Source organism: Watersipora subatra, chromosome 1 (genome assembly GCF_963576615.1).
Source record: "Watersipora subatra chromosome 1, tzWatSuba1.1, whole genome shotgun sequence".
Classification (NCBI taxonomy): domain Eukaryota; kingdom Metazoa; phylum Bryozoa; class Gymnolaemata; order Cheilostomatida; family Watersiporidae; genus Watersipora; species Watersipora subatra.
In genome coordinates, this window is record NC_088708.1 from 76,389,186 (window position 1) to 76,402,711 (window position 13,526).

Genomic DNA, 13,526 nt, shown 5'->3' on the forward strand with positions numbered 1-13,526 from the left:
TAATTTTAAACCAGTAGACCCGTGACCACACTGCATTGAAGAAAACGGCAAACTTTGATATGGTTTGATGCCAACATTATTTGCCTTTTTGTTTGAACATGACGACATACTACAAAAAATATTCGCTGTTGGTTGCATTACGGAACTTCGTACGGAACACAAAGAGCTAAAATAAGCAGTGGAGTTTAAGTGAAACCAGTCTTTTGTCGAAGCAATAACTCTGCCAAATCTGCAGAACGCCGCCATTGCTAACAAATTCTGTAACCGGGTCATTATCAGCTCGGCGGTAGACAACTCGCTTTCCCAAAAAGTGTTGCCGAGAGTGCTCATCTCTGAACAAGAGAACATAACTTTAGTGCAAATGACAACGAGCATTTTGGCGTTGGTCAAATAATAATCTACTATATAAACGGCAAGGAGTTTTCTATCGGAAGGATGCGCTAGGCATACCAGTTTTAGATCAATTGTGCGCTTGATCGTGATTTGCTAAAGCTTGTAACACAACAATTGCACGTGGCTACTACATTAGTGTATGGTTTTTCAGAGTCCCGCATTCAACACCGGAAACAAAACGCTTGTTTCCAAACTAACCCGATCGACATGCTTATCTATAATGAAATATTCTTACCTCGCTCTCAATATCTCACTTTTTCCCATTTACTTTACTTTTGTCAAAAAAATTATTTGTAGTTTCTTGTAGGGAATTTTGTTCTCTTTTAAATGGTGTATAATAAAACAATCAATTTTGAAGCTACTGCCAATGGGAGAAGTTTTTGTTGATTTATGTTGCAGCTTTTCCATTATAACTTATATAAAAATAGTAGGTGTGGCCTGTTTGTTTGGAATCGAGCAAGCTCCTATATATGCTTCTGTTGGTCGCGGGATTCTGTGAAACTATGCGGCTTTGGTTCTTCAATCAAGGTACAGGCATACAGTATTATAAGGTTTTTTGGTAGTTGTATTATCATGATGATGGTGATTGATAATGGTTGAATTCTATGTTGTATTGAGCTCTTAAATTGGATGAGATACAATTAAAAATTGACAAAATCCAGGTCAGTTAGTTACTTAGTTATTCTAATAAGATGCATAACGCATAACCCATATAGGCTTTACGGAAGCTATTCAGAAATTCAAAACACATCAGTACAATGCAGGAATTATCGGCACCATCAATAGCATCATTAGTACTACTTGGTACAAAACTATTAGTTAGGTATCACTTTCAAAAAATATGATATTAGTGTATACACATATGTGAGTCTGAGACGCAGGTTACTGGTTTGAAAACATTGAACAAGAGGTAGTATGCATAGCACACAGAATAAACAATATGATGTAATAAGAATGACCTAAACGATTGAGGAAGTACAGTCAAACATGGATAACTCGAACTTCACGGGACCGAGCAAAAGTGTTCCGAGTTATCAGAGTGTTCTAGTTATCAGAGCACTGTCACAAGCGCATGTATTTAACAGAAGATACATGTACATATACAAACTATGTATAAAGCAAAATCATAGATTGCTTGTAGCAAGTTATAGAGCCTCTCATGTAAAGTTTCGAAAATTTTCATCAGGAATTATAGATATTTTTTTGTCACTTGAGATTTGTTTGTTGTTTTAGGTGATGTAATGCCATGAGGTTTTCAGATTAAAATTGGCAAAACTTGATCGCCGTTAAAACACTCAGAGAATAAGACCCATCTTTTTTCTTCTGAGCGTTTAAACAGAGATCAATTTTGCCAATTTTAATCTTAAAACATCCTGGCAGTCACATCACCTGAAACTACAAACAAATCTCAGCTGATAGAAAAATATCTAAATTTTCGGATAATTTTCAAAACTTCACACGAGTAAACATTTACGACCAATCCAAAATCGCATGCTTTACATCTGATCAGTTGTTTCATTTAAAAAACCTATCGAGTTTAGTCTGTAAAAAGGTGTTTAATCCTTATATATCCGCATATAATCAATCTTACAATATGCATTTTGCATGTTGTGTCGATCTTTATAAAAATTTTATTACTAATACTCTGTTACGTTTTTAGTTTGGTCGTAACTTAGCCGACGTGTTAGCGACCCCATTAATCAGGTTTTATACGATTTCCTAATCGGTTCCATTATACGGTACGGGGGAAATGTATGTACACAATATACATATATGGAGCGCTTTACTCGCTAAGAAGGCAGAGTAGTCGTAGCTCCGCGACTAATGTAAATTCCTTCGGATTGAAACAAACCAAAGTTTGTTTTAATCCGAAGGAATTTACATAAATATCAACCACAGTTTGTTCCTTCGGCAAAAAAACCGTTCGAGTTAATGATGTTAAGTTCGAGTTATCTCAAACAATTTATCATTGCTTATGAACGGACCAAAGAATCCGTTCGAGTTAACAATGTGTTTGAAATATCCGTGGCCGAGTTATCCATGTTTGACTGTATTTATGAGTAAAATTATTCAAACTAAATGGGTTTGCCTGCATTTCACACAGTTATACTGGTAGATGTCACCAGTCACAGGGCAGAATGCTGATGCTGGGACGGCATGGCAACTACGGTGGTACCATTCCTTGCAGTGATGACATTCGATCATATCGCCGTCCTTTTTACTATAAGGTTGGCGACAAGTGCAGTAAACCTACAACCAGTTGAGAAAAAAAAATTAAATGACATTCTAGAAGCTAACATTAGTTTAAGCTAAGATGAGATTGAGTAAAAACACAACAACAGGTATGCTATCAATAGTGTTACCTGGTAACTGTAATTTGATGGAGTTGTAGTTCTCTTATTACTACCGTCTGTTTTTGGAAATGATGTCCACTCTCCAGAGCTAACGCATTTGAATATATGACTTCTCATATGAATCACATCAAAGCTGCACTCTGCAGGGGATGCACCATGGAGAAGCTCCACAAGGTAGGCTAAACTAAATACACCGCATGAGGTACTATCCCCTTGCTTCTGGACAGCCTCAGACCTTACTTTGAAAGTCCTGCCAGGTGTCTTCATGAGACCTATTCACAAATACAACAAACAATAGCTATCAATGTTCGCAATGCTCTAGCCTGAACATGGCTCTCCTGGGGGCGTGTATTTCCCTAGAAAGCTATGCTTAGGCTATCAATGCTCAATTTCATGCTGAGTAAAATCTTCCCATATGCCATGGATCAATCTATTGTTTTAAAAATGACTGTTTGTTTCATGCTTCTGTTACTATTTGCACCCAGTGAGCTGTCAGGTGTCATAAATTATGATTTGGATTTACTTACTAGCAAGGATTTTGATAGTGGGCAACTTAAGTTTGAGACCCAGACTGTCAAACACCCTGAGGGTTCCATCTCCACCAATGTTAGTACAAGCAATCCAATGGCCAGCCTCCTTTATGTGAATCACTTGGCATAGCTTGCCATCAAGATCACTTTTTGGAAACATTGTCTTCTGTTGTGAGAGCAGAGTGCTTTGCGTAATGACATCTGGCCATTGACGGGTGATAAGTTGCAGGCCAGCATCAATTTCGTCACTGGTTAAACAATAACTTGCATCTAGGATGTCTATGTTCATAGGAATGCTGACTTGTTCATCTGCCTCAGTTTCTGCAGGATTACACTGGTCAAGGGTTGTGACCCTCTCATCTGCCTTCCTACCAACTCTTCCAGCGAACTTATAAGATTTCCATGTTGATTTTTTCTTGGGTAACATAACATGTGAGGAGCTAAGAATCTTTCTTTTCCTGCACGGAAAAACAGGGAGAAAATTCTTTTTTGGCAGCGTTGCGTATACTTCTGATTGAGCTTGTTTTAATGTAAGAAGAAGTTTGTCAGCAGTGTTATCATCAGTAATGTTATACGTCAATGACCTGAGGTTATCTAAACAAGTCCTGATTGTATCAAGGACTTTAGGTAATGGCATTGTAGGGATTGCATCACTTGTAGTCTCCTCCATTTGTCTCTCAGGAAGATCACTATCTGTATGGTTGGGGGGTAGCATATCTTCCGGTTCAGTAGGGTTATGGGTAACCGAATCCAACATATTGGTGTCCATTGTCCACCACTGGTTGCTGTAAATTTTGGGTAGTTGCAGCTCCCCACGACTATTGATCCATTTACTTAGGAGGTGTTTGCATGGGTAGTGATGTTTATAAAAACAAATCATTAGTATAAACATCCCAGTCATCTCATGGTTAGGTGGTTTTTTGCATGAGAATACATTCACATATCGCTTGTGTCAGGTGTTTTATTAAGTGCACCAATGATTATCCTGTTAGTGCTGTATGTTTACTCATGATTATTAGAAAAAGCCATAGGACACCATATTCAATTATGTCTAGGTTTTTCACCACTTGTTAGCTGGAAGCAACATGCAAATTAATGCGTCACAATGAAGCTATAGATTAATAAGTGGTATACTACTTGCCTATAAAAGTCCTCACAAGAGCATTGTGGGTCTTTCTCAAGCTCAATGGTATATGCCATCTCAGTGCCAACCAGCCCTTTAGCATCTTTCAAGCGTGCCATCACATGTTTTATCATAGAATGAGGCCGCTCTTGTAGACATTTTGGAACTAATTTATTATACCTTCTGCTCCGGTGCGATAGCTGGAAATTTTCACGCTCGTACCTAAAATATATCATTTATTGTCAATGGAGCAAAGTTTCTCTTACAATGTAGAGTACATAAGCACCAGATTATATAGCACCAGATTAGTGCTGATAATGAGCACAATGCTTCTTGTATTCAATTGCATTCTTCTTCAAACAAAGGCAAATGAGATTATCATTAACATGAGCTGGTGATTTGGGTCTAAGGTGATGGCAAGGCAATATACAAAACAATTTCATACAGCAAAAAATACCATCTACAATGGACATGTATGGTGTGCACTGGATATCATTATTTGTTTCTCTGCTGGTTGATGCCACTGTTTTATAACACGGGTATAATTTATACTGAACCATACTTTTTGTAGTGAGAAGAATGAAATCGAAAGAGCTTCTTTATCATGTTGAGCAAGGTCTGGCGTCGGTTGTTAGGTCCTACATCCAGTGCTCTTTTGACAGCATTGTTTATACTCTCAATACCATTATTGGTATCAATATCATTTAAGAAACGGTATCTTCTGTAACACTGCACCCATTTCTAAAATATTCAGTTCAATAAAATTCAACTTCAACTGGTGGTACACTTGTGGATGCATTCCTTGTTATGATGTCACATGATGATGTTTATGTTATGATGAGCATGGATTAAAACAGTCCCTATAACTATTACAAAGATAAATATGTAGCCAGAAATTGTGGGCCTGACCAGGCTAATGGAACATGGAACTTCTAAGTCTTCAGCCATGACCATGAAGGCTGAAGACACAAGTACAAATGGCCCTCATCAGTGAAGGCCAAAGAAACCTATGTTTTCTCACCTCAGGAATATCTTCAGTAAGCCATACATCACTAAAGTAGCTGGATACTTTTGTGTGGGTTTGCCATATATCAGAGCTAATTAATTTTTGTTTTCTTTGGAGATACGTATCAACATCGGGACTAGCAGCCAGTGGTCTGAGATAGAAAATTTTTAGTTTAAAAGCATCATCTTTGGACACTCCATTTTCTTTTTTTACCAGGAAGCGATTCCAAGCCTGCTCTCGATGGAACCAGCACAATAGAACTTTGCTCGCTATAAAAAAAATTAGTGAATATGACTACATGTCAATAGTGTAGCAAGAGGATGTATGAGGAGTAGTATGCATGTGTCACACACTCTGATTGTAAGATTAGCATAGCATATGATATGTTCATAAAAAACCTCCAGAAGCTGCATAAAGATGGATTATATCAATGATATATCATTGATTAAATCTAGTTGAAAGCCCCAAACAGTTTTAATCATGCAGCTCCAAATCTAACATTTTTACCTGGAAAAAGCACTGATATTGAAGACATCTCAGCCTGGCAGTAATCAGTCATCCATGTGTCTGGTTTCCACTTGGGATTCCACTGCTTGATGATATGGAGTGCTTCGGTGATTGCGTGCTGGGACTCAGTTGAAACCAGGAAACTAGCTACAATCTGGTAGAGAGTATTCGTTTTCACAACAACAAAGAACAAGGGTAGGGAATATTTTGTTGTTTTGTTCGTTGCATCAAGCAAGCACAACTCATTTCCATAAAGCTCCATTAAATATTGCTGCTGTTTTGTCTGATGCACCAGAAGAAAGTCGTCGCTGGTTTCATTGGTGAGCTTCCGGAAGGTGTGTAGATCTTCTTTCTGGAGGTTCAAGAAGTGATCTACATTGTCTTGATCATTCTGAGAATGCCTGCAGAATAATATAAATACATTAAATCAATAGATAAAAATGTTAGGCATGTCATGACTTTAGGGTGACACATCGTAGTGTTAATTCAAAAGACAGACATCTACAATATACATGTACAACTATTTGGCTTTTATTCTACATTGTTAATTTTGGTGCAAATTTTATTGTAAAAAGAGTTGATGTGTAAACAAACGGAAATATTCGGAGTTGGAATAAGTAATTATTGTAGGTCAAGTCGTTGGTAGCAATATAACTTACAATGCTGATCTAAGTGTTGAGTCTATATAGTTTTTAATAATCTTGTTGGTCGGATAAAACCTTGAGTGTGATTGTTGTGGAGCAGTTTCACGGCTATGGATGCTGGTCTGAACATAGTCAATCAAGTGCTCTCTTACTGCCTTAACGGTTACAATGCCTTGATTAATGACAAGATCCCTTAGCTTCTTTGTGACTCGCTCATCGAGTGGCTGGCGACCAATGGAATCCTAGACAAAATAATTCAGGAAAGAATTTCAGGCAATTGTTTCTATCAAAAATAACATGCAACAACAAATAATCTAATATGACACTCTATATTGACTGAGTTGGAGGTTGGGGTATAGGTAGCCTAACTATTAAGTTTTAAATTGAGGGAGGCTGGAGGGGTGTGGTTGGTTTGGGTTGGTTTGGTTGGAGGACTAATTGTAGGGCAATGACAAAAGCTATGCAAAAAGGTTTGCTATACCTCCTTATCTTCATACCTCTATAACATATATGAAAAGTTGTGTCACATTGTCATAGAAGATATAATAAACCATTTTTATTCTTTCTCTTCATTCTCTCAAGGGTTAGTATCCTTAATTTAAAGGCCAAACTGGGCGGGTTGGGACAGGACGGTGGGTTGGTATGACCCTAACATTAATGCTTGTTTTCATGCAGTTATTTCTTAAGGATAACAGCATAGAACAACTCACTGAACTATTAGAGACTTACCTTGCCTTGGAAGTGTTCATTGTGTTGAGAAAGACTAGGTATTGACAGAATAAATTCTTCTCTTCCGTTGCAAATATTAGCAATCAGTTCTCCAGCGTGCCTCTTGAAGTGTTTACTTACTTTTGGAAGCTTTAAACAAACAATGAAGAATGTGCAATAAAACCCTAAAGATTTGCCAATCTCATGAACAGTTGGTAAGACAATCATCACCCAAGTCTGTTTAATTGTCTGAGGAAAACCCAAACCTCCAAACACTAGCCACCGATAGGATAAGCTATAAGATGTGTCTACTAGTGGATTCTCCTGCGTGCTACAAGTTATACCTAATATATTATATTTTAATCAAAATGCCATTCTATTCACTTTAAATTGATCAAAGACCAGGCGTCTTTCGATTGCTACTTGGGCTCTACAGTCAAGCTTGTAAGTATCTTGAATCAATACTCTTCTCTTAATGTGAGGTGGGTGGTCTTTGTTATCCTCTTCCTAAACAGATCATGTAGAATAATGATACAATCATGTAATAACAACATAAAATTGCGCTGATATAGTGGCTGAATTCAAATTTTGAATCTGAATGAAGTTATTAAGCTACATTAAGCTAGAAGGCATCAAAGAGTTGTGTGTGACCCTATTGTGAAAACAGAAACTTACTGCTATCTTGGCTTGATACTTTCTCTTGGCAGATAGATGATTGTCAGGACCATGCTGACACTGCAATGTCATGTATCCTAGAGTTTTGTATGGCAGATTGTGGTCAAACTTGAGCCTTTTATGTATGATTTCTAAAGCAATTATAAAACCTTAATGATTTCCATGATAATCAAAATCACATCACATTGACAATGTAGATGATTATTAATTCACTTTACTCAGAAACTGTTCACCACTAGGAACCTATATGGTTTCTCTACCACCCTAATTTGGCCCATATGGTGAATTCCGGTGGGGGAGGAGGTGGTAGGTTGATAATTAAACCTGGTATCTCACTCCATTAGTCGAACTAAGGGTGGTAGAGCAACTATAAAATGTCCCTTTGTTGGGTAAACTAAACCAAACTAAACTAAAAACAAAACCACACATGGATGGTATAGGCCGAATTGACTGCTTGTGTATGGATTTGGAATGAGGCTGCACTGGACCAAACATAATACTCTTAGTTACCCTAGTTATATAATTAATACCAGTACTACACATGCCTATGTGATTCCTCACAAAAATCACATGAGTGGATGGATGTGATTGCTTATTCAATGATTGCTTACTCTCAGTGAAACTCCAAGTCTTTGCTACAGCCCTGCTACAGGCTCCAAGATAAGACTCACCTTTTTCTGTCAAGGCTTTGGTAAAGCTAACCCTATTACCACGATGCTTGATAAACTTTACTCTATTATCCACTTCATGGGTCCTCAGATGCTCGTTTAGAGCTAAAAAATCCTTAAATACTGATGTTTCAAATTCATCGTTTGCTGCAATGGTGGCCATGTTGGCTTTACGGCACTGAGTGGCAGCAAATACACCCACAAAACATAAGGCGTGCTAAAACGCACGTGCATATTTACCCGCCAAAGTTCTTCCAACCACGCGGTCCAATAACAGCAATGCGCGAAAGAAGTAGTAAAACGGTATGCCTAGCGCTTCTTTCCGATAGAAAATTCCAAACGCAATCGTTGTCTGTCTGTCTATCTATCTGTCTATCTATCTGTCTATCCGCTTTATAGAGTACCGTACTTTTCCGACTATTAGCCGCTACTTTTATATAAGGGCGTGTCTATTCTGTGGTTTTTTTACCGCTAGGGCGCATTAACGGGAATTTCCGGTTAGTACACGCCTCTATTATAATACGTAACCCGCTATTCATCGTAGGGATGGACGATAAATACTGACATGCTAATAGTACGAGTTGTCTTCTCGATATATTGAGTCACCGATAACTCCCAAACATGAGGAGTATAAATAAATTATATGGCGGTCTTTTTTTTCGATTCGATCGTTAGTTAGTAATGTTTTATTTTGCTGATAACAAAATAACAAAAAGCCTCTATTTGCAGGCATATTATCCAATAGAACGGAAACTGTAGAAGAATCCTGAATGCAAGATAGTAGTGAACAATTCATATTTAGTTTGAGATTATTTGTGTTAAAGTTAAAAGAAAATTTACATGAGAGGATGACTTCAAATAAGTAATGCAGGATAGCTTATACAAAGATAAATTGATTGATATGTACTATATACAAGGGTTCAGGGCTGAAGAATAGATCCTCTATGAGTATTGATTGTGGCAAGATTGTAACAGATTCGATCGTACGAAGCAAACTTAATTAAATGAGTAAGTAGTAAAATTAAATTAGTAGTAAATATTAGTAGTGAATTAAATAAAATTTACTACTCTTTAAATAAATTAATGAGTAGTAAATTACATCTAATTAATATTTACTGCCAACGTGTACCGGAAAGGTCATGTGAACATTTGTTTCTTGCAACCGCTAGAAAAACGCTGTTCTCTATCAGCCATGACCAGCTATACGTCGCCTGCTCAAAAGTAGGCACACGCCGAAAACTGTTTCTTCATACGCCCGACAGAAAAGCCTAAAATGTTGTCTATCCGCATGTGTTGCGTTGAACTAAGGGAGAGAGAGAGAGGGAGAAAAAGGGAGATAGAGAGGGAGAGCGAGGAGGAGAGGGGGGAGAGAGAGAGGGGGGAGGGAGAGAAGGGGAGAGAGAGCGAGGAGGAGAGGGGGGGGAGAGAGAGAGGGAGAGAAAGAGGGAGAGAGAGGGGGAAGAGGGAGGGGAGAGAGGGGAGAGAGGGAGAGACGGAGAGAAGGAGAGAGAGAGCGAGGAGGAGAGGGGGGAGAGAGAGAGGGAGAGAGAGGAAGAGAAAGAGGGAGAAGAGGGAGAGAGAGAGGGAAGAGAAGGAGAGAGACGGAGAGAAGGAGAGAGAGAGGGAAAGCGAGGAGGAGAGGGGGGGAGAGAGGGAGAGAGAAGGGAGAGATGGAGAGAGGGAGAGAGAGGGGGAGAGAGAGAGGGAGAGGGGGAAGAGGGAGGGAGAGAGAGGGGAGAGACGGAGAGAGGGAGAGAGGGGAAAGAGGGAGAGAAGGAGAGAGAGAAGGAGAGCGAGGAGGAGGAGAGGGGGGAAGAGAGAGAGAGAGAGGGAGAGAGGGAGGGAGAGAGAGGGGAGAGAGGGAGAGAGGGGAAAGAGGGAGAGATGGAGAGAGGGAGATGTAACTGCATATTTGGAGTTGTTTTACAGTATGAAAGACAAATCTCAATAAACCTCATGCTGCGCGTGAATCTATTCCTGTAGACGGGTAATGCAGCTAGTTCCAATTTATAAAACAACAGTGGCCAACAGTACAAAAGAGCCAAAAGTTTTAAGAAATGTTATAATTTGGTCTTTACAGCTGATAATAACTTGGTAAAAACGTAGAGTTCTTTATCTGACATTATAGCATATAACATCACTAAAGATAGAGTCACACTTTTTTGCTTAGTCAACAGCCCTGGGTAGAGCGTGTAGGCAATGATATACAGCAATGATATACATGTGGGGGCTGTACATCACTGGTGTGAGCAATGATAAATTGACAATATTCTGACTAGCACATATTGTAAATATGAATAATTTAACAATTTAACACAAAACAATATTTTAAGATGTGGGATAGGCACAAATGACACAACAGTCATATGTGATAAGAATTTGTATGTTACACAGCTAGCAATTGTATGATTGAACGTTGGGTGAGAGCAATGAAATACAGCCCCCAGGGGAGCTGTATATCATTGGTGAGAGTTTCACAAAAGGCAAAAGAGAACTACAACAAGATAAAGAAACACTGAGTTGGTTACAGAGCGGTAGAAGAAAACATATTATACAATAGAATAATACAGTAAAGTGAAATACTGTTATAATTAACTAATAGTAATAATAATAGTTTTTTTCAACTTGTAGAATCTAATTAATGGCATATTTTATCAATTGGTGCAAACTCAACGCTAAACTACCTCATGGATAATATTACATTTTTTATATATTATAAATAGAAGAACCTGGCATTAGACAAGAATCAGAAAAAAATGATTAAGTGTGTTGTTTTATTTAATATAATTTTTTCACAATTCGGGCAAATAATAATTGTTTGTTTTAATCATGACATGCTGACTATTTTAAAAACTAGCTGCTCTACTGAGACTTCTGATTCTAGCATTTCGGTATCATTTTACATTGCAATTATCCACTAACACAAATTGTGCAATACAGCAAAGGTAAGATTTTTTTGGTATGGCTTGAACCTTCTGCCTTCGCATCTTATACCACATACAACAGCTACTTACCAATAAATTGCACCGGAATAGCTTTTGTTTGTTGTGTATATCTCATGGAAATAATTGCTTTTGTTTAGGCAAATACAAACAAGCACTGCTTTACACACATAGAAAATAGTGTATAATATGTTGCTGAGCAAAGAATGTCATGGTGAGCTCTGTTAAATATGTCTCATTATAAGGTGTCCGAGTAATTTAAAGTATGCAGGGTGACTCCAAAGGTTAGCCAGCAGATTTTAGCTTGACATTCTAGACGACTCTGAGAGTTTATTTATTCTCAAATAATCTATAGGTTTGTGAGAAAAAATATAGCTTATTTATATCATTCAGAATTACTTGCAACAGCTCATTTTTCTTCGGAACTGTAAATATCAAAGCATCAAATCTCATTTTCTATTGAAAATATCAACTCAGAAGTCAACTATTTCATTTTTAACAACATAAATAGTCGAAAACAATATAAACTTGACTAAATACATTACATCGTGCTTCTTTAAAATATATGTAAGTCAAATGGGAAGTTTGTGAGCTAACAGAATGTGTGTGTCTAGTACTGGCATCGCTATAGTGAGTGACTCTTTTTATATAGAGGTAGTAGGCTGTGTGCTGTTGTTAGAGAATGATAACATTGCCCAGGAGAAATCTATGTCTTAGCTCCTGTGCAATGAGACCTTGCCTGTTGTAATATGTACCTATGCTTGCAATATGACAAGAGAGTTGTAAGTCTGTAATAAGTATGTATATAAGTATGTACGTATTACTTATTATTTGCATTACTAATCATCAACAAAATAATGTTTTTTATCACCAACCAAAAAAGTGCCAAAAAGTGAAAAAACAGAAATCAGGAAATAGTGAGTGAACTGAACAAAAGTGTCTTAAAAGTTGGTAATCTAGTGGTGAAGAATCTAGTGGTGAAGAAGTGGGGATGTGAATTGAAGGTTGTAGTAACAGAAAGATCATAAACTAAAACAGACAATAGTGGATGTAGTACGTTGGTGTCAAGGAATAGAAAACGATGTTTGTCATATATGTAGGACAAATATAAATATTCTGGCCATAATTTACGCAGGATTTTGAAATCTGTTACATAACTGTAGAATGAGAAAGTTTGGGATAAGGCAGTATGTTTAAAGATTTAGTGATGTGATTGGTAGAAGAGTAGTGAGATGGAATATTTGATCGGCAGTACACAAGTCTTAGTATAGATTTTCGTACGAAGAATATCCTTTGCTGCTGTCGGTGTGGGGAAACGGGGAAATATGTATCAATGCCATTGATCAGAGGAGAATGCAAAAGTTGAAAGTAAAACAACAGCGCTGTCTTCCTGTTTATGAAATATCTGTATTGCCTCCAAAAAACATGTTTAATGAAAGCTTGTTGCAAACATGTTCAATATATTTGGACCATGTAAGATCATCGCTGATGATGAAGCCGAGTAGTTTGGTTGATCTCCTCCGTGACAGAATGTTATCCCCCACATGTTAATTTAAGGATACAGTATCCATATTAATATGATTGACCAACAAAAAGTATAACTTTTGCATATTGATCTTTATACGATTAGCGGTACATCACTGAAGAATTATCTTGAGATCAGAATCACACTCTTGTTTCAGGAAGGCAAAGAGTTGGCTTCTCTAAGGGTAATTCTTATACCTTTGCTCATCTTAAATATAGCGAACATTCTTGCTAGAAAAAGTCTACACAAAACAGAAAGATTATAGTCACAAAAGTATTACCTATATCATCCAAATAATGAAAGGCATCAATTGTGGATTAGATGACTAATAAACTTTGTACAATGCCCTTGTTTGGTCATATCTCCTGTAGCAATTATTCTCTATTATAGAGACCACCGAAGGATGCGCATGATGATAGTTTGTGCAGATATGCCTTAGACCAAGCTCAAT

The 13,526-nt window shown here is 37.6% G+C and overlaps 1 protein-coding gene and 1 long non-coding RNA gene across 2 annotated transcripts; both read right to left on the reverse strand.

Moving 5' to 3' along the window:
- Positions 1-1,436: 1,436 nt before the first annotated feature.
- LOC137391615 (uncharacterized) lies at positions 1,437-4,046 on the reverse strand. Its single transcript, XM_068078134.1, has 3 exons — positions 3,275-4,046; positions 2,757-3,019; positions 1,437-2,643 (listed from the first exon to the last, which is right to left on the reverse strand). The coding sequence occupies exons 1-3, from the start codon at positions 4,044-4,046 to the stop codon at positions 2,464-2,466; spliced, it is 1,215 nt and encodes a 404-aa protein (XP_067934235.1). The 3' UTR covers positions 1,437-2,463.
- A 2,136-nt stretch (positions 4,047-6,182) lies between these two features.
- LOC137385975 (uncharacterized) lies at positions 6,183-7,418 on the reverse strand. The gene is made up of 3 exons (XR_010977813.1): positions 7,287-7,418; positions 6,573-6,799; positions 6,183-6,314 (listed from the first exon to the last, which is right to left on the reverse strand). It is a non-coding gene; the product is annotated as an uncharacterized lncRNA (long non-coding RNA).
- Positions 7,419-13,526: the final 6,108 nt, after the last annotated feature.